We start from the raw sequence: 24,418 nt of genomic DNA, 5'->3' as shown, positions 1-24,418 counted from the left end.
CAAATAGCAGAGATCGAAGTTTAAAAAAAATAAAAAGTTTCCTACCTCCATTTCTTATTTCTATTTCAATAAGCTGCTTTTTGAGTTCTTCAATATCTTTCTTCAGTTTTGCATTTTCCACTCGCAGCTTCTTCTCTTCTCGAATAGAGGCCTGTAAAACTAATATGAAATAATTCATAAATAAGAAATTAATGTGATTTCACATTTCTAATTTATTATCTGTCTGACATGATTTAATCAATTATTTCAAAGACAGTGTTGTGGAGTCCATCGGCACTGAGGGGTGGGAGTTCCGCAGTTTTAGCCATTGATCTTTGAGAATAATACATTTCCGACCCTCAACCCTCTGCTATTCAGCTGCAAGAAAACTCCACGGGTAACTACCACTCTTCTATTGAGCAACCTCCGAGTGGCCCAGCCCTTGGTCCAAAAATAGGCTTTGGTGATTATCCTTTCTACTTAGTTCTCCAGTTACGAATGAAATAACTGAAACTTTGAACTACTGTAATTATATTATAACAGATGCAAAAGGCCATTTCTTTTATTGTTAAGTGGAATGTGCTGTTAGCATATGTGCCAGTACAGGCTCCATCTTGCTTATCCCTGAGCCGCATAAAGGCTGGTTTATCTTATGCTGGGTGCAAGGGAGTTGCCGTGAAAATGACATCAGACTTGGAGACACGCGCAGGATATTTCTAAATACATGGTGCCGCTGATGGGATGGCTGTGTATTCCAAATGGTGAATTTCAATTTCAGGCTGGTTATGCTTGTGCCAGAATAATGAATGAAGGGCTGAATATGATCAAAACGGTCATCAAAACAAAAGGTAGGCATGCAAAACATTTGAAATTCATCTGCCCATCACAAAAGGTCCCCAGTTATGAATATACCTGTGCCCTGTGGAATTCAGTTGTCCCTTCTGATTTGGCGCAGCACACTAAGCTGTGATTGTCACCGATCTCCTTGTGTTCATTCATCTTTGCATACAGTTTCTCTTTTGATTTAATACATACCTCATGCAAAGTGACGGCCAGTCCATCAGTAAACATGTACAAGCAGTCGCCTGCCCGCTGTTTTGTCACGCACAGTGATGTGATGAAGTCTGTGTTATAAGGTTGAAGGTGTGAGTGAGTGAAAGGGAAGGTCTACAGGATGGTAGTGAGACCAGCTATGTTATATGGGTTGAAGACTATGGCACTGATCAAAATACAGGATACAGAGCTTGAGGTGGCAGAGTTAAAGATGTCAAAATTTGCACTGGGTGTGAAGAGGATGGACAGGATTAGAAATTAGTATGTTGGAGGGTCAGCTCAGGTTTGATGGTTGGGAGACAAAGTCAGAGAGGCAAGATTGCGTTGTTTTGGACATGTGCAGAGAAGAAACGCTGGATATTTTGGGAAGAGGATGCTAAGGATAGAGCTGCCAAGTAACAGGAAAAGAGGAAGGCCTAAGAGGAGGTTTATAGATGTGGTGAGAGAAGAAATGCAGGTGGTGGGAGTAACAGAGCAAGATGCAGAGGACAGGAGGATATGGAAAAAGATGTTCCACTATGGCGATGCCCAACGGAAGCAGCCAAAAGAAGATGACAGAAAAAAGAAAATTGGCTTACCTGTTTTTTTATTTCTTTATCTTTGTTGTTAATAATCCTGTAGCAAGTGGAATACCTTGTGTCCCCTTTTTGTCACAACACTGACAAGTTATTGCATGGATAAATGGGGCAAATGAAGGCAGTATGCGGAAACAAAGTGAAAGGAAGGAAGTTCGACAAAGCTCAAAGATGACATGTTCAGCAAGTGCATGCCAGGTGCTGGGACTGTGAGCACAGTCGATTTTGCGCAACTGATCCAGTAAGAAAGGTGTCTAATATTAATACCCCTTCCAACTTCATCTTAACTGCAACCTTGTGGTAACTGCTGATGTTAGCACTACAACTCCCATCAGCCAGTGTGCAATGCCAGATGATCTGATCAACACTCATCAACGGTAGTAGCTGCTGCATTTTTCCCTTAACCACTCCGGAGTAACAATTTCATTATCTTGGTGAATTACAGTGTTAATCTTACAGTACTCCTCGTTCTGTCTCATCTTGGATTAGGGTTTTTCCTAAGACTTTTTCCACCTTATTATTTATTTTTTTACCTTGGACCCTGTTCCGAGAAATGTATTGCTCCAAAAGGGGACTACGCAGTGCAGCCAAACCCTTAAGGAGCAATCTTTCTTTCTTTCTCTGTTCTCTTTCTTTCTTTACCCCCATTCCCCAAAAACAACTTTTAACATTCCCAAACCCAAATAACTTTTTAGCAAATTTTGCTATTGCAAACGCAAAACAAAAACAATTCTAAATGAAACTTGGCTGTTTTGCTTATCATTACCTATTGTAATGTTACATTTCACAATGTATGAAGTGAGATTTAGGCAATTGGACGGCGTTAACACAATGCTCTTTGCCAAGCGTGGATTTCATTTTACTACATACACCACAAGTGGCAATAAATATGTCATGAACCGATTACATTTTTAATCCATACATGCACTTGCACAGTATTAAAAATAAAAGAGGAACTAAAAAATGGAAAATGAGCACACCATAATTTAACTGATGGAGGCAAGCCATGACTCAACAGAATTATGCTTGATTTTCTTCTATAGCTGATGGAGATGCTCTCTTTCAGAATGTGATTAAGAAAAAAAATATGACAGTGCTTCTGAGTGAGTACAGGTAATTAGCATTTTTTTTTCTATTAGTAGACATTTATTCAAATCCACTGTATACTGAGGTAGCACTAATTGCAGGCTTTGATTCTAATGAAGTCTCAAGATTTTTGGCATTGAAGGAATCAATTTTAAATTACCTATGTAATAACACAAAATACAGCTATTTACGATGTTCTTAAAATGGAGTTCTGTTGCAATCTCTTTTACACCATTAAAATCCTCCTCAGTGCATATGGCCCCCACTATAGGATGCTTTCCACAGTCCAAGCTGTACGTAGTTCACAGGATTTATTTAAACTTTAAAACTTTAAAAGTCCAATTTACAATGAACACAAATAAAAACCAAGGTCAGACACTATGAAAAGCAGGAATTGACATAAAGCAGAAATATTTTACTCATGGGCAACTGTAGGAAGCAAGTTCAAAAGTGAGTAGGTCAAGTGAATATGGCTATTTGGTATAGCAGTACAAGAAAAGTACTGAAATAAAACAAATTTAGAACTGAAAGGTATCAACATTTTGGGGTGTAAACATCAGTCAAACATCTCCCCCCAACACTTGGTGGAGTAACCTGGGAAAATCTGTTACTTGCTTCGGAACTATACTGATACAGGTAAAGAGGTCTGAAAATTGGTGTCAATAGCCATCGATGTCAACATTTTAGTGCCAATCCAACATCACAAGTGAACAAATAACATTAGCCCCTAATTAAAAAAAAAACAAAAAAACACACACACACAAATATTGTATAAAAAATACTTTGTTATTTACATAATACTTCTAATGCATCCGAGTAACCAACAGAGCTATAACGGAGCCCCCAATGTCTTAGAAAATTTCTCTGGTGAAACAGAAACACAGCTAGTACTCGTACAAAGTTAAAAGGGGAAAAAAAAGCTGTGTAACCAGTTATGTCTTTGGGACATTTACGACACTACAAGAACAGACAGCATGTTTTGCTGGGCCATCTGTGGTGGGAAGAGGCAAGCAAAAAATAGTGGACCAGATTATTTTGTCGGTGTTTTGAATCCTTTCAGTTTGTTTGAGCTTACAAGCCCATTTCCCCAGGAAGGAAGATTGGAAGGCGGAGTGGTGGCTCTGAGGCTAGGGATCTGGACTGGCAATCGGAAGGTTGCCGGTGCGAATCCTGTAAAATGCCAAAAGGTACTCTGCTCTCTTGGGCCTTTAACCTGCAATTGCTAAGCGCTTTGAGTAGTGAGAAAAGCACTATATAAATGCAAAGAATTATTATTACTACTAGCAGGAGTACCCGGCGTTGCCCGGGAATCTATAACTGGTGAATTTCCCAAATGAAAGAAACAGAACAAACAAACTGTTTTCTGATTCACATTTTATTGTAAGTTCATCCACTTTGGATCGTGTCTGCTGTGGCGTTTGAGATGCCTTTGAAATAGAGTTTTCTCTGGCATCTGAAGTGGACCGTGGAATTGTACGTCTTTTTTTCGGTGGCATGGGTATATTCGCGTAAAGCAGGAGAATTATAATGTGTTACGTGGTATTACGTACGGAATACGCACCACAGTGAGATGAATTTACTTTATTTACACTGCGTCGGAAAGCGAACAAATCATAGACATATATAGATAGATGCCGCATTCACTGTATTGCCCAGTCGACACGATACGTCAGCACGTCCGCCCTATTGCGAGTGGTAAAAGAGCCATTTAAACTAATACACGTAGACGTGGAAACTGGGTTTTCTGATGAAAAAACAATAACGTTTAAAACAGTATCGTTTTACATACAACAGATTTTGGCGAATCGTTTAAATGTAATTATGTATATCCATTTATACACTAATAAAGTCAATTATTAAATACTACTACTAATAAATTATTAATTATTATTAAATAATTCCTCCCATATAAGTAACATTTCGCGGACTGCCTTCTTCCATCTCCGAAACATTTCTAGACTTCGTCCTGTTCTTACGCAACACAGTACTGAAGTATTGATTAATGCCTGAGTCACCTCACGTATAGACTACTGTAATGCTATTCTATCTGGCATCCCACAAAAACTTAGCCATCGCTTACAACTTCTTCAAAATTCTGCTGCCAGGATAATAACCTGCTGTTCTAAATCCACTGAACATATTACACCGATTCTCTCTCAGCTTCACTGGCTCCATTAACTACAGAATACAATACAAAATACCGCTCGTAACATTTAAAGCTCTCCACAACCTCACTGATCTCCTACAAACTGACACCCCTCTCGCTCACTTATCCTCATCTGCAGCTCTACATTCTGTACCACATTCTGTCGCAACCAACACCGACTTACTATACTTGGCCGTCCAGTGGCGTCACTGTAGCATTCGAACATTCTTAGCCAATCATGCAATACTGCGTCCGTGTTTGCCACGTTATGTTCTAACTACAGAGGCTGAGCCCCATTGCATAGTTCTAACTTGTATTGAGTCGAGGTTTTGACGCGAACACCATACATCGTCATACATACGGGCTATTGACGCAAACACCATACATACGGATACTATCAAATTATATATAAGGATTATGGCAGGTTTGAAAAGGTACTTCATGCACCCATTGGCCCAGAGGTATACCAAGGAAGTTAGACCAGTAAAAAGACCAGGCTCAACCTCTCCCTCAGTCTTTTCTCTCATCTGTCTTCCCTCTCTATGCTGCATGTGGGCAGAAGACTGAACAAAATAAGACACAATGCCACCTGGTAACATGTAATCCAGGTTGTACTAATATAATTTTATCAAAACTCATTTCTATTCTGCTTTGTTATATTTTGGGAATATTGTCTATAATAAATAAATTTTTATGTTATTATTTTAATGTTCTTGCCCTCTTTCTTGTTATCCGAGGGCAAATGTATAAAATGTAATGTAGGGTCAGGTAGGACTATCACAACAAAAAAGGCAGACAACTGAAGATGCCAAATTAACGGCACACAGATTTTATGAAATAAAAAAGAATAAATATTGTATGGAATGACAAATGGTACAAAGAAAGAATCTGGCAAAACAGTAGTTACAGATATGAAGGGTGGGGGTTTACTTTGACAAAACTCTCCAACATCATTAAACTGCATAAAAAACAGTTAAACATCAGCAGTGGACATCACGAATTTGAGAAAAAAAAAAAAAAAAGCATGACACGTGATCAAATAGACAATTTATTTATAGGTTTCTGTTATTGGATTGCACGCAGAAAATCTTTTGTGCTTGGCTGTGCGGTTGAGCCCTGCAAAGGAGCTGCTTGAATAACAACAATAAAGGTATTTTACTTCAATAAGGTAAGTATTACATTAGGTTAATCATTACTTTATAATCAGACTACATAGCGCACGTTAAAAGTAACGTGTTACCTTAGTGCTCTGGCTGTGTTGCTTAGCTTAGCACTGTACATTCAGCTCATCAAGACAAACTTAGCTATTTCTTAAAATACTGAGAAAGAATATTTCAGCCAGGAAAAGGAAAACTGCAACCTGGAAATGTATTTTGTGGATACTTCAAGCATGTGCAAAACAATATACGCACAGGCTGACAAAAGTGCAACAGACATGCGCAGATTACAAAACTCTTAACAGAAACCCAGTTATGGGTTTACATGGCCACATAATCAAATTACTCGTGGAGATATCTACCTCTGTTAATCAGGTTTCTCAGACGCTAATAACACGAATCCTTTATTCGGATTAAGGAAGGGCTTACATGTCATTTTAGAAATCAGGCTTTTGTAAATAATTGGGTTACTGAACCACACGTAAATGTGCTAATTGGTAAGTTTGAGGCAAGTTTTCATCTTGTATGCTAAACTGCAGGCTTATCTCAACTGTGTTAGAGGGACATTCACTATCAGGACAAGAAAAAAAAAGTCGTTGAAAATATTATTAGGATTATTTTACACAGATTCCTAAAAATACGCTGTCCCTACTCTGTGATTTTATGTGGCCTACCATTTTGTGGCTGAGTTTCTGTTGTTCCCAATTGCTTCCACTTTGTTATAATACTACTAACAGTTGACTGTGGAATATTTAGTAGCGAGGAAATTTCACGAATGGACTTATTGCACAGGTGGCATCCTATCATGGTACCACATTTGAATTCACTGAGCTCCTGAGAGCGACCCATTCTTTCACAAATGTTTTTAGAAGCAGTCTGCATGCCTAGGTGCTTAATTTTATATACGTGGCCATGGAAGTGATTGGAACACCTGAATTCACTGATTTGGAGGGGTGTCCCAATACTTTTGGCAATATAGTGTATCATCACGGTTCGAACAGGTTCGGCTTCACTGTGTTGTGAATTGCCTGAAACACCCATTAAATTCCAAGGACACCTTACCACAATATCTCTGAAAAGGATGGATGTTTAATGATTATATCCATCAATCCAGGGATGCACCCATTCCAGCAAGCATCCAGTGCAAGACATAAACAATCCCTGGATGAGGTATCAGCTCATTGCAAACTGAATACAAGTACACACACGCAACAGCATCATGTTATCTTCACCAAATTCCCAAACCTGCATATCTTTGGAAGTAAACCCACCAGGAAAACATGCAAACTGCAGGAAGGGAACACCTGAGACATGACTCCCTGTGAGGCATCCGCCCTACCGCTGCACCACCATGTCACCCCCACATGTGCAAATATTAACAGTATTCATTATTTAAATGAAGTTAACGATTTATCTGTAAAATGTAATATACATAGTTTAATGCATTTCATCATGAAAGTGATATCAAGTTAGGATTCTAAATGTGCAGAGAGCTGGAATATCATAAATTTAATGTGTTCTGTGTGGTAATTGCTACTTACCGCTGCTGTCAATGCAGGAGGGAGCCCAAGAAGTAAATAGCGATTAACAGCTGGGTCGGTTTTAAGATGACGTTTACAATGGTCTACTTCAATGATAAACTACAAGATTAAAGTAGACATTTCGTGATTTAAGACAAGATTTCCACTTTAATTACAAAATAAACCTTTTCACTGTTTCACAAATACGCTGCCATACATTCTGATAATGTTGTGAAGAAGGCACAGAATATCAGCATTTTGCTTCATCACATTGAATCATTCATCATACATCGAAGCACACACATCAATCCTGTACGATTCGAAATTTCTGTCACATGTAGATAGTAAATAGAGACTCTGATGTCACATTCCGACTTTATCATACAGGGCCCCCACCCCCACTTTTTGCTGGTAATGCAACTTGAGCACGCATCGCATTTGAGGATGTGTCAAATGAATGCTGGGAATGCATGGCAGCCATGATGCGTGCGTGCACTGAGCATGAAGTATAAACCAGCCCTAATACTTACAAGGGATTTTTCCTTCATTTTATCTAGACTATTACCCTAAATGTGTATGTGTTACAAGTGTTTTTAGCAAGACTATGTATGTGCTCAGTGTACACAGTACAAAGTGATGTAGCATTAGCGCCAATTCATACCTTCCAGGGAATCTGCACATTTACACAAGGACAAAATTGTGTCATTTTTATGTGAATCACAATAGCCTTTCATGACTGGACTGCTACACATGTAACAAGCATTCTCTCTTAAACATCCATTGAAATTTCAGGACTTAAGGCATTTGTTCTTTTTTACTTGGATTGATTTTTTTTTTTTTTTTTTTTAAATAGTGCAATTTAAACATCCTTTAATTATAACTTGCTATTTCAGCCATACCTTTTACCAGATCTACACATAGATGACAGCGGAAGGACCATCCCAGCCATTTGAAATACCTCTTATGTTTGCTCCACTAAAGGTAAGGAAACTTAAAATATATATTCAAACCCCATTAATACAATTCAGGGTTGACAGCAACTGGAGCAGCATTGTTGTGTCTAAATAAAGACACTCACTTTATTATCACTTTGTTGCCACTTTACTTTTTATCTTGATATGAGGTAAACTACATAAAACACAGAGACCAATAATGACCCAAACAATTTGCTGTTTTCATCCCAAATCATGACCCAATCCTGTCTCTAAGCTCTGCAGGCAATTCCTTTGACCTCATGGTTTGGTTTTTGCTCTGATAAGCAGTGCTGAATCCAGGTGGACTCCAAACAAGGTCCATAAACATTTTAATGATGAACTGAAAGGTATATAACTGAGGCAGTTTTCAAGAGTCATGGCAAAGGGTATCAATACTTGTCCATGTGATATTTCAGTTTTTCATTTTTAATAAATTTGCAAAAAAAATCTAAAATCCTGTTATTGCTTTGATGTTCTGGAGTATTAAGTATTAACTTAAGCGATTTTAGGATAAGGCCCTAACATCCATCCATCCATCCATTTTCCAACCCGCTGAATCCGAACACAGGGTTACGGGGGTCTGCTGGAGCCAATCCCAGCCAACACAGGGCACAAGGCAGGGAACCAATCCCGGGCAGGGTGCCAACCCACCGCAGGACACACACAAACACACCCACACACCAAGCACACACCAGGGCCAATTTAGAATCGCCAATCCACCTAACCTGCATGTCTTTGGACTGTGGGAGGAAACCGGAGCGCCCGGAGGAAACCCACGCAGACACGGGGAGAACATGCAAACTCCACGCAGGGAGGACCCGGGAAGTGAACCCGGGTCCCCAGATCTCTCAACTGCGAGGCAGCAGCGCTACCCACTGCGCCACCGTGCCGCCCAGGCCCTAACATAAAATGCAAAAAAAAAAAAAAAACACAATACTGAAGGGGCCTGAATACTTTCTGAATCCACTGTAGTTGTTGAACGAACATGTTATACTAGTTAAGAGTCTTGAAAGCTGGTTGATAACATTGCTCTGTTACAGACAATTAATAAATCATCCCAAATGGCTCATACTGTAAGCCTCCTTTCAAAATAAGCTTGTGATTCTGTAAAATATTCTAAATACAGTTGGTATTAAGACTTTAAAATATAGGTAGGTGGGACAGCATGTTATTTCTTCAATTACTTTTGAAAATATCCATAGGTTTTCTTTTGTTGTTGCCAATTGTATATAATTGAACAATATAGATCTAAACCCAATGACATCATATGTATGCTACCTGGAAACATTGTTTGTGTAAAGGTAAAATAAAGGCAAATATAGGAAGAAATAGAGAGTTACCTTGAATCTGATAGGGTGGGATTAAACTCCAAAGAAAGTAGTGGTAGATGTATTAAATTAACAACATCTAACTGCTAAAGCTCACTACTAACAGACAGGAGTTGCATATTGCTGATTTTAAGTTTTTGATTAAACTCTTTTGGCCTCTACTTTAATATATTATGCTAAACATTCCCCCTATTCAACAAATATATTTTTCAAAAGATAACAACCAGAAAAAGTGATTTACACCTATTAAAATCTAATTTCAGCATCTTAACAAGCAATTATTTTATTCTTTTATTAGAAAAGTGAATGAAGACCTTACTTGGCAAGGAGTTTTTATGATTAAAACTTTGCTTAGGTGGGATTGGGATTGAGATAAGGCTCATTTCAAGTGAAGAGTGAAAGTACCCCACACCAATATTATAAATAGTTCCTCTAAAGGAAGGTGCATCAAACATTTGTAGACAATGTGAATGGTGCCTTGGATATGAATACTCCAAAAGCACCAGAGTGAGAGAGGAGCCAAGAGCCGTAGAGGAGTGGCAGAGAGCTAGCTCAATTAATCTAAGCCAATATGTCAGGGAAGAGAGCTAGTACTTGTGACAGTGGTGGAAAGTGTGCAAAATGGGAACTGGAAAGGTACTTTATAATACTATAAAAGGTGTAGAACTCTAAGAGATCCAACCATCCATTTTCTAAAAAGGTTTAAATCACACAGTATATATTCTTTGTTGCTTGATACTTTCAAACATAAAGAGGTTTGAGTTTATTCCAAACGCTTCAAACACATAAAAGGTCTACAAAGGTGAATTACGACTTTGTAATATTCTGTATATTTTATCATTTACCTGGCTTCATTGGAAACTGCAAGAAAAAAAACCTTTCAGGATGATTTAAAAGCATAACAGCAAACAATCTGCATTAATATTTTCTACTGGCCTTAAAATAACAGACTTGGGTAAGCTTCAACATGAAATTTACAACTCAATAAAAAGTCAGTACACAGTTCCTGAATATTTACATCTGGAAGACCAAATGTGGTCTAAATCAGCATTATTCACTGGTTGGATCTGTCTCTCTAAAAAATGCAAAATCACCTTGGAATAAATCAATCTGATAAAAGTCAATGTCTACCTTAATACTAATTAACACAGACTGGATTTTTGGCGTCATATTCTTCAGTAACATAGCGTGCACATTACTGTTGAGAAAAAAAAATTCAAAGATAACAAATTTAAAATTATGATAGATTTATTATGTACAATCAAAAAACTGGAATATTATATATTTCATGAAATAAAGAAAATCCAAACTAAAGCTAAAGCAAATTTTATAAATCAGAAAAATGTGCTTAAGCTTAAATTACTCTTACTTGCTTTCTCTTTCAGAAGGTTGACCTGCTGCTTCAAATACTCAATAACTTGGTCTGCTTCAGTTGCCCTCTGCTCTAATCTATTGAGGACTGGGTTGTTTCCAGACATGTTTCTCACCAAATTAATCCAACGCCTGCAACAAAATGAGTAAATAAAGGAAAATTAAAGTAAGATAAATGCAACAAACAGAGACATTCAAAATATCTGATAAGAAAGCACATTACTTACATCCAAAATGTAACTGTGGAAAAGTACAATACAGTGGAACCTCGGTTCACGAACGTCACAGTACACGTACAAATCGGTTTAAGACCAAAAAGTTCGCCAAACTTTTGCCTCGGTTCACGACCACACAATCGGTATATGAACAAGCCAGGTTCCCTTTCGGTTTGTACATGTTCAGTCTCTCCCTGTGCAGAGAGCGAGAGAGCGCGACACACACACACACACACAGGCAGCGCGAGAGTCAGAGGCACACACAGGCAGTGCGAGACAGAGAGAGTCGCGCACACACACACGGGAGTGCGAGAGAGATACAGATGCGCACACACACAGAAGCGCGCGAGTGAGAGAGGGAGGGACGCATAAGGTAGAGAAGGCTTGTTTTTGTTTTCAGTTCTGTTTACAGTGATCGGTTCGTAGCCTGCATTGTTGCAATGTTACTTTTCTTGGTGGTTTATTAATTTACGGATTTTTCAAATGTTCATTTTTTCCCCTGTGCTTAAAACTCATTAAAAAAAAGTGTTTTTAGCGAGCGGTTCCTAGCACTATAGTGCGAACTATTGCAGTGTTAGTTTTCTCTGTTGTTCAAGGTTTTCTCAGTGTTATTCAATGTTTTTACATTTAGTTTACTATTACGCTGTGCATTCTATAGTATACTTAACTATATTTGTGCTTAAAAACTAAAAAATATATATATTTACATACAGTTTGTACGGTCTGGAACAGATTAATTGTATTTACATACAATCCTATGAGGGAAATTGCTTAGGTTCACGACCAACTCGGTTTACAACCAGAGTTTTGGAACGAATTATGGTCGTGAACCGAGGTTCCACTGTATTACGTGGAATGAAATATAAAAATACTATTGTACTGAAAAGAGTGTACATTTTCCGCTCCCTACTGTGCTGCAGTTACACAAAAATGGGTTCAAAAACAAAAACATTCAAAATCATTGTATCTGTTGAGCAAAATCATACCACATATATGGCTGTATGGATAGGTGGAAGGAAAGATAAGATGAAAAAATATAAAAACAACTGGGTTGGAAAGACATAGGGAAAATAACATTAAAAATGTTCACTTCAAGACAGGAAAGCAGCAGGCCCTGATGGCTACCCTGCAGAATTTTATAAGAAATTCTCTGCTCAGCTAGCTCCCCTCCTATTAGCAACATTTACAGAAGCTAGACAATCAAATTCTACCTCAAATTTTTCACCAAGAATTAATCACCGTCTTTCCTAAACAAAATAAGGACTTATTACAATGTGCATCATACAGACCAATTTCACTACTGAATAATGATGTTAAGATACTCTCAAAAAGCATAGCTAGAAGGATGGAGAAAGTGCTGCTTTCGGTAATATCACAAGATCAAACTGGATTTATCAAGGGTTGACACTTATCCTCCAATCTTCGATGCCTGTTTAATGTAATATACTCACCAACAAAGTCAAACACCCCAAAAATATTATCATCATTGGATGCAGAAAAAGCATTTGATATGATTAAATGGAAATACCTTTTCACTACATTAGAGAAATTTGGGTTTGGCCCGAACATTTGTGCATGGATCAAACTACTGTATACCAATCCAGAAGCTTCAGTTTTTATTAAAAATATTTGTTCAGACTACTTTAAGCTAGAACGTGGTACCAGACAAGGATGCCCCTTGTCACCACTGCTATTTGCAATCGCCATTGAACCACTGGCGGTTCACTGTCGAAATGCTGATCAGATAAATGGGATTATCAGAGGATTGGAACAGAAAATTTCTCTATATGCAGATGATATGGTACTTTATGTATCAGACCCACAAAATTCTGTGCCCGCAATCTTAACAGCACTTACAGAATTTCAAAAGATCTCTGGTCTCAGAATTAATCTGAATAAAAGTGTACTCTTTCCAGTGAATTCTCAAACATATAATATTAGATTAGACACCATACCTTTTATCATTGCAGATCAGTTTAAATACCTAGGGGTAAACATCACAAGTAAACACAAAGCTTATCAACAAAATTTCACCGTCTGTATGGAAAAAAATTAAGCAAGACTTGCATAGATGGTCAACCCTTCATCTCACTCTAGCTGGAAGAATTAACGTTGTTAAAATGAATATTCTTCCTAAGCTTTTTTTTTTTTTTTATTTCAAAACATTCCAATATCCATCAATAAATAATTTTTTAAGCAATTAGATTTAACAATAACCTCATTTATTTGGAACTCAAAACATCCACGTATCCAAAGAGCGACCCTACAAAGACCTAAGGCAGAAGGAGGCACGGCTCTACCTAACTTTCAGTTTTATACTAGGCAGCAAACATACAAGCTATAAAAACCAGGACACAAATAGATGAACATACACAGGTCTGGTCCGCAATAGAAGTAAAATCCTGCAGTACTTCTTTATATTCCCTGCTTTGTGCCCCAATAAATGCAAGGTATCGGCAATATACTAATAACCCAATTGTGCTTCACTCACTCAGAATATGGAACCAATGCAGAAAGCATTTTAAGATGGAGAAGCTTTTATCTGTGGCACCTCTGCAAGAGAACCACCTCTTTCAACCCTCGCAAACATATGCAGTTTTTAATATCTGGAAAAAATTTGGGATTAAAATGCTCAGATCTTTATATAGACAATATCTTTGCATCCTACGAACAATTACATTCCAAATTGAACTTTCTAGCTACACATTTCTTTCACTATCTTCAAGTTAGGAACTTTGTTAAACAGAACCTGCCCGATTTTCCTCATCTTGCACCCTCGTCCATGCTGGAAAAAATATTGCTCAATTTCAAGGACTTAGACACCATCTCTGCAATATATAAAATTATTTTACAGTCCCTCCCTTTCAAAGATCCAAGAGGACAATGGGAAAAAGATCTCAATCAATATATCAGAAAAGGAGTGGAAAGTAGCAATGCAGAGACTTCACTCGAGCTCCATATGCGCAAAGCACACAATTATTCAACTCAAAGTTATATAATCGAGCACATCTGTCTCGCCTAAAACTGTCTAAAATGTTTCCAGGGCAAGATCCAACCTGCGAACGCTGCAATCAAGTTCCAGCCTCTCAGTTTTTTTATTTTTAATAAATTTGCAAAAATCTCAAGTAAACTTTTCACATTGTCATTATGGGGTGTTGTGTGTAGAATTCTGAGGAAAAAAAATGAATTTAATCCATTTTGGAATAAGGGTGTAACAACAAAATGTAGAAAAAGTGATGCGCTGTGAATACTTTCCGGATGCACTGTATGTAATAAAGCCTCAACTTACATGAATTGGCAGCGGGAAGCAAAGGTAAAATGCAATAAAAAGTGCAAAAATTAAGCTTGGCACTGCACATGGTGACATGCTTTTTTCTTATATTGCTAGAGAGGAACTTCTCTTTCTGTTGACCTGTCTCAAGTCATTAATGTAGTTTTGTGCTTTTTGGTGGCAGTATAAGGCCAGGTTTATGCTTCACACGCCGCAACACATGCTCTTGCAGACGCTTCTGTTATGTAAGCGGTGTACTGCTTATACTTGTGTGCGTACTTTACATAAATCTGGAAGATGCCACCAGGTGGCAGTGTGAGATTTCATCATGGTGAGAAAACGTTCAGCTTCACTGTTTTGTGAATTGCCTGAGACATTCATTAAATTTCTAGGCCACATTGCCAGATGATCTCTGAAAAGAATGGATGTTTAATGAGTACATCCATCAATCCAGGGACACACCCAGTCCATCCAGTAAGCATCAGGCACGAAGCAGAAACAGTCCCTGGACAGGGCATCAGCTCATTGCAAGGTGAATACAAGCAGCAAGACATTACCAAGGTGGGATCTTGATGTATACAGTCTGCCATTTTTCGTCGCTGCGATGAAGGATTTTCAGGACGTATGACGTTATCACCCATCCGTCTGTCGGCTTCAAAGACTTGGTTGCTGTCCAAGTCTTTATACTGTTTTCTCCACGTACAAAACCTTACTTAGGTTCCAAACAAGGCAATGAGACGATTCAATTTCATCACTAACATACAGAAATAGTACAATGCCCATTTTCATAGTTGTACCTTTCTCTCTTCAAATGCTTGCCTAGTAGTTCTAAATGCTGAGAGCCCCTGTGTGCTAACTTTGGCTTGGCCTGTACATGTGAGTGGATTTATAAAATAATTTTTGTACAGAGCACAGTGATATTACACTTATTATTCTGATTACACACACACACACACACACAGACTAGCATCATTTTAGCGTCACCAAATCCCCAAACCTGCATGTCTCTTGGAAGGAAACCAAAGCACACTGTGGAAACCCACCAGGAAAACATGCAAACTCCAGGCAGGGAACACAGGGGATGTGACTCCCTGACAGGCAGCAGTGCTACCACTTCTCTACCGTATCGCTCTCACATATGTAATTATTAACAGTATTCAAAATTTAAACGAAGTTGACGATTTATCTGTAATATACATACTTTAAGGCATTTCATCATGAAAGTGGTATCAAGTATAAATCTAAGGATTCTAAATGTGCAGAAAGCTGAAATATTGTACAATTAATGTGTTCTATGTGGCAGTTCCTTCTTGTTGCTGCTGTCAAGACCCAAAAGCATGTAATAAGGAGCAATTAAAACACTGAATGCAGCAGTTTAATATTGAAATAAGCAATTAAGGTTGGAGAACCTTAACAAGCGAGACCACTAAAATGAAGCATTAAAATGTCACTTAAGCAATATGTGCTTCATCAGCAATAATTGAGTTCTCGTTAAGGAACTGGGTTGGAACAAAAACCTGCACATACTGTGGCACTCCAGGACCGATGTTGCCTACCCCTGCCCTAAACCATGATACTGAACAATCTTTGTTTTCAGATCGTTTGAGAGTTGCTTTGAGGATCCCATGCTGTCACTCTTCAGAGGAGAGTCAAAGGGAAGCACAACTTGCAATTGACCATCTTAAGTACCTTTTCTCATGATAGGACACACCTGTCTATGAAGTTCAAGGCTTAATGAGCTAATCCAACCAATTTGGTGTTGCAAGTAATCAGTACTGAGCAGTGACATGCATTCAAATCAGCAAAATTACAAGTGGACCCACATTTTTGCATAGCCAGTTTTTCACATTTGATTTCATTTCATACAATTAAATACTGCTTCACTAAAAATCTTTGTTCGGAAAACACCCCAGTACTTAGATATTCCTAGGAAATGAAAGACATACCACTGTTATCTTTTTTTGTTGAAAGTAAATTATTATGCAGGCTGAGAGGGGTTCCCAAACTTTTTCATATGATTGTATGAAGTATGTTTTGTGAATAAATTGTTTCTGCCAATCAAATGTAAACATAATTTTGACTCAACCAAACCTATTTTCATATTTTATTGTGTCAAATTCTTTAGAGTTTTGTGGGCTGATGAGACTGAAGTGGAACATTTTGGCCTAAACACTAAGCAGTATGCTTTGTGAACATCTAACACTGCACATCCACACTGCAAAATGTGGTAGTGGCAGCATCATGGGGATGCTTTTCAGATTAAGAAACTAGCCTGAACATTTTTTTTAATCTCCTAAATATTTTAACTCCATTACTTATGAATTTGTTTGCCATTTTGTGAGAGATGATGGGAAAAAGTACTGTGTCGCACAGAAGGGTTTCTACTTTAAGATATACAGGGCACTGTATTTCTTCTAATACCTACAAAAATACAATGGAACCTCGGTTCACGAACGTCTCGGAACACGTACAAATCGGTTTACGACCAAAAAATTCACCAAACTTTTGCCTCGGTTCACGACCACACACTCGGTACACGAACAAGCCAGTTTCCCTTTTGGTTTGTACGTGTTCAGTCTCTCCCTGTGCATTTCCTGTGCAGCGAGCAAGAGAGAGAGAGCAAGACAGCGCGACACACACACGAGAGAAACACACACACACACACAGGCGTGAGAGACACACACACACAGGCACGCGAGAGAGACACATACACACAGGCATGCGAGAGAGACACACACACACAGGCAGCGCGAGAGAGAGAGACACACACACAGGCAGTGATAGAAAGAGACACACGCACACAGGCAGCGCGAGAGAGACGCACACACACAGGCAGCGTGAGAGAGAGAGACGCGCACACACAGGCAGCAAGCGAGAGAGAGAGAGAGAGAGACGCGCACACACAGGCAGCGAGAGAGAGACGCGCACACACAGGCAGCGCGAGAGAGAGACGCAAACACACAGGCAGCGCGAGAGAGAGAGAGACACACACAGGCAACGCGAGTGAGAGAGACACACACACACAGGCAGTGCGAGAGAGACGCACACACACAGGCAACGCGAGAGAGAGAGACGCGCACACACAGGCAGCACGAGAGAGAGAGAGACACACACACACACACAGGCAGCGCGAGAGAGAGACACACACACACACAGGCAGCGTGAGAGAGAGAGACACACCCAGGCAGCGTGAGAGAGACACACCCAGGCAGCGTGAGAGAGACACACCCAGGCAGCGTGAGAGAGACACACACAGGCAGCGTGAGAGAGACACACACAGGCAGCGTGAGAGAGACACACACAGGCAGCGTGAGAGAGAGAAACACAGGCAGCGTGAGAGAGAGAAACACACACACACACAGGCAGCTCGATAGAGAGACACACACACACACACACACACAGGCAGCACAAGACAGAGACACACACACACAGGCAGTGCGAGAGAGAGCGCTGGACGCATAAAGTAGAGAAGGCAGTTAAAGAATGCACTGGGCTTGATTTTGTTTTCACTTCTGTTTACAGCGATCGGTTCGTAGCGTGCATTGTTGCAATGTTACTTTTCTTGGTGGTTTATTAAATTACAGATTTTTTCAAATGTTCATTTTTTTCCCTGTGCTTAAAACTCCTTAAAAAAAAAAGTGTATTTAGCCAGCGGTTGGTAGCGCTATAGCGTGAACTATGCAGTGGTAGTTTTCTCTGTTGTTCAAGGTATTCACAGTGTTATTCAATGTTTTTACATTTAGTTTACTATTATACTGTGCATTCTATGGTTTAATTAACTATATTTGTGCTTAAAAACTTAAATATATATATATATATATATATTTACATACAGTTTGTATGGTCTGGAACGGATTAATTGTATTTACATACAATTCTATGGGGGAAATTACTTCGGTTCACGACCAAATCGGGTTACAACCAGAGTTTTGGAACAAATTATGCTTGTGAACCGAGGTTCCACTGTACTTTTGTTCCAAGGCACTGTGCCAATTAAAAAAAAAAACACTTAAATCTAGAGTTTTGATGAAAATTGGCCTGATCCATTTTAATGTAAGTAAGTGCCAAGTCTGATGCTGCTGCACCCCAAAAAAATTTCCATCTACTAGTTACAATATCAAAAGTCAGAAACCAGCTTACTGGAGGCTAAGTTTACAGTAATCCCTCCTCGATCGCTGGGGTTGCGTTCTAGAACCCCCCGCGAAAGGTGAAAATCCGCGAAGTAGAAACCATATGTTTATATGGTTATTTTTATATTGTCATGCTTGGGTCACAGATTTCCACAGAAACACAGGAGGTTGTAGAGAGACAGGAACTTTATTCAAACACTGCAAACAAACATTTGTCTCTTTTTCAAAAGTTTAAACTGTGCTCCATGACAAGACAGAGATGACAGTTCCGTCTCACAATTAAAAGAATGGAAACATATCTTCCTCTTCAAAGGAGTGTGTGTCAGGAGCAGAGAATTTTTGCTTTTTTCTCTCTCTCTCTCTCTCTGACAATCAAAAATCAATAGGGCTGTTTGGCTTTTAAGTTTGCGAAGCACCGCCGGACAAAGCAGCTGCACGGAAGGGAACAATGTGAAGATAATCTTTCAGCATTTTTAGACGAGCGTCCGTATCGTCTAGGGGTTCAAACAGCCCCCCTGCTCACACCCCCTCCATCAGGAGCAGAGAATGTCAGAGCGAGAGAGAGAAAAAAGCAAACAATCAAAAATCAATATGTGCTGTTTGATCTTTTAAGTATGCAAAGCACCGTGCAGGAAGCATATCGCTTGACAAAGCAGCCACATGTAAGCCCAGCAAGGAAGGGAGGCATGTGAAGGTAATCTTTCAGTGTTTTTTGAGGAGCGGCCATATCCTCTAGGGGTGCGAACAGCCCCCGTGCTCACAATATATTTGAGGAGTTTTATTTAATACGTAATACACGCTCTGGTTGGGTAGCTTCTCAGCCATCTGCCAATAGCGTCCCTTGTATGAAATCAACTGGGCAAACCAACTGAGGAAGCATGTACCAGAAATTAAAAGACCCATTGTCCGCAGAAATCTGTGAACCAGCAAAAAATCCGCGATATTTATTTAAATATGCTTACATATAAAATCCGCGATAGAGTGAAGCCGCAAAAGTCGAAGTGCGATATAGCGAGGGATTACTGTACATTTCATATCAGACACACATGACCATAATACTCTAGTGACCTTTCCAAAAGCTAATAAGAATCAAGAGAGTTTAAATAAATTAGACAAGACTGGCAGTGTCCTATAAAGACTGTCCTATAAAAATGGCACACTAAGTTTAGTTATTGACAGAGCCTGCTTGTCTCAACAGATTTCTTTCTGTTCATATACTACAAGCACTGATTAAAAGACGACCTTAGAATGATAGCAGAGATGCACCGACCTGGGCCAGGCTAAAAAAGCATTTTTAAAGGCCTGACTGTTCATCAATTGATAATAAGATCTACTTCTTACAAATGGAAGAAATTCAGTACTCTTGCTCCCCTTCCCTGTAAATGAGCATCCTATAAAGATCCCAGCAAAAGCACAGTATGCAATGCAGAAGAATGTGATAAAGAACTCTAGGTAAACAGTAAAGCAAGTGCAGAAATCTACTGAATTTGCCAAACACTCTGCTCATGTGTTCACTACAGGGAAAACAATGAACAACATAAAAACCTTATTCTAAACAAACAATGATAATTGGAGCACTACAATTTGGGGATTCTTTGTTTTCTCTAGGATTGAACAGCTTGGTGTCAGAAAAATTTCAGAACTATATCAACAAATACTACTTTTGAAGAAGTTAAGCTGAAGAAGGTTCTAAGTTAAGGATTCACATACTTTTTAAAGTCGTATCAATTTGCAACCCATTTAATGGTTTACTTAAGTTCACAATACACAAAGCATAAAAGACCACATACTAATCTAAAAATTAAAAAGAAAATTACTGTTTTTAATCAAGCAGGATTTTATCATTTCAACAAATATTTTTTTCCTATTTCAAGCAGACTTCAATTGTGGAGCACAATGTAATCCTGTTCATTTCTTTAGTAACATCTACATAAAAATAAAACCATAATTTGATGTGTTATTTAATAGCAATAATTTACACCTTTTCTAGACGATACTAAACCTCCATACACAAACAGCTGTTTCATAGTTTCCACATTTGTTTTACTTGTGACTTGTAACTATTGGACAGATTCCCTAAATGACAAAGGAGGAAAAGCATTTTACTTAGGAAAGAAGGAAGAAAAAAAAACAGACAAAGAACAAGTCTGAATTGGCGCTGGGATATAGTAATTGGCCCTAGATAAAAAAAGAATACAGTTTCGAGGCGGAAATTACAAACATCAAAAAGGCTGGAATCAATAGCATAAGATGAAGACTGCTGTTTTTTTTCTTCTCTTTAAAGAACAGAATAAATTAAAATAGATCAACATACAAAACACTTTTAAGGAAAATGATAAACCTCACCTCACATCTCCTCACCTCTGTGGACAGATTCTGTGACAAGATTGCAAATTAAACTGAAAATTATGTGTTTTGAGTTCACCAATATAAAAGATAATAATCATGAATTTTACTTTAAAGTTAACATTCACTGTTGAAATGAGATGGTAAAATTGTGAAATCTATTGGCATTTGCTATTTCTGCATTAACTGCAGCATATTTTACAAAAGTAATGTATAGAAATCTCAGCCAAGATCAGCAGTGCTCAATGATACTGTATAAATCTGTGCAAGTTACTAACTTGCCAAGGTTGAGAGTGACTTCATTGAAGATTAAACTTTATGCAGAATTATCAAGCATGTTGATTTATATAAATATTTAACTGAACTGTCAGCTGGAAAATGCAGGTGGTAACCACTAAGAACGCAGTGTTTAGGGAAACTGTCAAACTGAAGAAAGGACCTTCTGTGCAACATTAACAGAAGGGTTGTACACTTTTATCCAAGAAACATCAACACGGCTAAAAGGTAACAGCTGAAGCAACTGCCAGAATGAAAGGATGTGGAAGGTTTGGCAAGAACAATGACTTTGAGACAGCTGTAAAAAGATTATGATAAACTAGCTAACCCGCGGCTAATTATTTATTGATGGGTGAACACTTCGTGAAAGACACAGTTGTCCAAATGGGGTGGGTTTGAGGACACGACTGTGAATGAATGAAAAGATGGAACTCTGGAGAGAGCAACATACAATTGTCGGTGACTGAAAATTGGTTTTGGCAAATACAGGCATATCTTTTTGAAAGTTTGGCTCTGTGCCTTATTAATTGTCATTGCAAAGGCCAATCTAACATGAAATTGTCTGCGTGTAAAAGTAAAAGGCAAATTTGAATCTGATGGGGTCAGGGATATCCGGGGAATAAGGACAGTTTGTGAGGTAGCAGCTGCAATAGTCTTACACTCCAGTACATTGCGGTGAATGCTAGTAACAGAAAGTCTAGTGCCATTACAGAGACCTTTTGCTGGCAGGAGGTTTCTGAGAAGTATGATGACTGAACCAATTTTAATTATGAGTTTATGCGGAGGCATGCCAGTGGGAGTAAGACTATTAAGAAAATACTTCAGGGAATGAAAGTTGATCTTTAGGATCGTCTGTGACAATGGAGTCAACGCTGGTGAAAGTCACGAATTTGAGACGCAAGAGAACTTCGTAATGCCCAGGATCCAAAGGACCACTAAAGAGCAGGGATATGGAGAGACGTTGGGCTGGATTGTAAACTCGAGGAGAGGCATGAGGACGTTCTCGGAAGTGAATGCTGATAGTAGCTGGAATCATTTGGGACACTGCCACAATTTCTGCCTCACCACCATAAACTCCGGAAGTATTCATGTAGTCAGCGTATTGTTGAGCAGACTGTATGACTATGCTTCCGTGACTAAGAACAATGGACAGCACGTCACCGAAGTTATCCCAATGTTGGCAAACAAAGGTTACAGCCATGTTGCGAAGTTCGAGAACGACAGTTTCGTCGATGACATTTTTCCAGAAAAAAACGACTGATAGAAAAAAACAGTTACCTGATGCAGGAATTTGTATAACATTGAAAGAAGTGTTGTTTCCATGAAATACATTTGAAGTGGTGGCCATGGTAGGCAAATGAACAGTTAACATGGCTCACAGCTGCATGTGGACTGTAGCACAGACCAAAGCGAGTGAGATGTGTTTGGAGAGGTGTTGGGGGCGGGCACATGAGCAAGCAGTGCCTCGAGAGTGAGGGTGGACGTGGGAGGAAGGGTAGAGTTGGCGGGCGGGGCTCTGTCGTGCGTTCCCCATGATGTGGGAGGAGGGTTAGAGTTTGTGGGCGGGGCTCTGTCGTGCGTATCCCATGGTCTTAGAGTTGGCAGATAGAGGCATGTCTTTTTGAAAGTTTGGCCCTGTGCCTTATTAATTGTCATTGCAAAGGCTAATCTAACAGGAAATTGTCTGCATGTAAAAGTAAAAGGCAAATTTGAATTTGATGGGGTCAGGGAAATCCGGGGAATAAGGACAGTTTGTGAGGTAGCAGCTGCGATCGTTTTATACTCCTGTACATTGCGGTGAATGCTGGTAACAGTCAGGCGGGCAAGCCAACAAAAACACTATGCTCTTAGTCTGGTATGAATCAGGTTTTTGTAGACAAAGGTTTTCCCTGTTCCTGCAGGACCATCTAAGAAGAAGCATGTTTGTCGCGGATGGGAATCGCTGTATGCAGCATGTAAAACAGTTTGCGAGGGTGGACGCGGTCGTGCATCCCATGACGCAGGAGGAGGGTTAGAGTTGGCGGGCGGGGCTCTGTGATGCGTATCCCATGGTCTTTGTCTTGTGTGCCATGGTCGGCTGCTTAGTGAATTTAGGTGGGCGGGGCTTTGTCGTGTGTATCCCATGGTCTCTGTCTTGCATGCCATGGTCCGCTGCTTAGTGAATTATATTTTAGATAGATAGATAGATAGATAGATAGATAGATAGATAGATAGATAGATAGATAGATAGATAGATAGATAGATAGATAGATAGATAGATAGATAGATAGATAGATAGGGCTGGGTACTGGCACTGATGTCTCGATTCGATATCGATTTTATCTGACATAGAACAGTTTCTGAAATGTTGCCTGGGGCTGGGTATCAGCACTGATGTCTTGATTCGATTCATTATCAGTTTTATTGTGACTGAGTATATCTGAAGTATATATGATATATTTGAAGTGGTGGCTTTTTTTAGAGATTACTTAACCATGTACAGAGAACATTAATATAATGTGACAAATTTCAGTAACACTTTATTTTGAAGGGTGTCTCTACAGTGACTTCATAACATACTCACTTTGGTATCACAGGCTGCTCTGAAAATTCCAATAATTGTTCCAACCATGACTAAATGTAAATTGTAATATAATGTGTTAAAATTTCCAATTTCTTACATACTGATTCAATTAAACTTATTTTTTTCTTCTAAAAATTTTACAAAAATGTAGCTTTTTTAATTTTCTAATTTTAGCATTATGTTTAATGTTGCTCATTGCTGGTATACACAATTATATTGCTACAGCCTTTAATCCTGAACTTTAACAGTTTAAAGTGTAAAAAGATGCCTGATGATTCAGGCTGTTACCATGTTTCCCTGAAAATAAGACAGGGTCTTATATTAATTTTTGTTCCAAAAGATGCACTATGGCTTATTTTCAGGGGATATCTTATATTTATTCATGTACAACAATATACATTTATTCAGCTACAGATCATAACTAGTGA

General features: G+C 38.9%; 1 protein-coding gene across 2 annotated transcripts in view; it reads right to left on the bottom strand.

Moving 5' to 3' along the window:
• Positions 1-24,418, bottom strand: part of aimp1a (aminoacyl tRNA synthetase complex interacting multifunctional protein 1a) — a 105,087-nt gene that overhangs the window by 65,547 nt on the left and 15,122 nt on the right. Inside the window, exons 2-3 of one of the 2 annotated variants that reach the window (XM_028805197.2) lie at positions 11,188-11,321; positions 46-159 (exon numbers count right to left, since the gene is read on the bottom strand). In XM_028805197.2, the coding sequence (XP_028661030.1) occupies positions 46-159; positions 11,188-11,321 (248 nt within the window). Of the gene's footprint in view, positions 1-45; positions 160-11,187; positions 11,324-24,418 lie in introns of both variants that reach the window. The other variant, XM_028805198.2, reaches the window with a different exon arrangement.

Source organism: Erpetoichthys calabaricus, chromosome 7 (assembly GCF_900747795.2).
Source record: "Erpetoichthys calabaricus chromosome 7, fErpCal1.3, whole genome shotgun sequence".
Lineage (NCBI taxonomy): Eukaryota > Metazoa > Chordata > Cladistia > Polypteriformes > Polypteridae > Erpetoichthys > Erpetoichthys calabaricus.
This window is presented reverse-complemented; position numbering and strand designations above follow the sequence as displayed.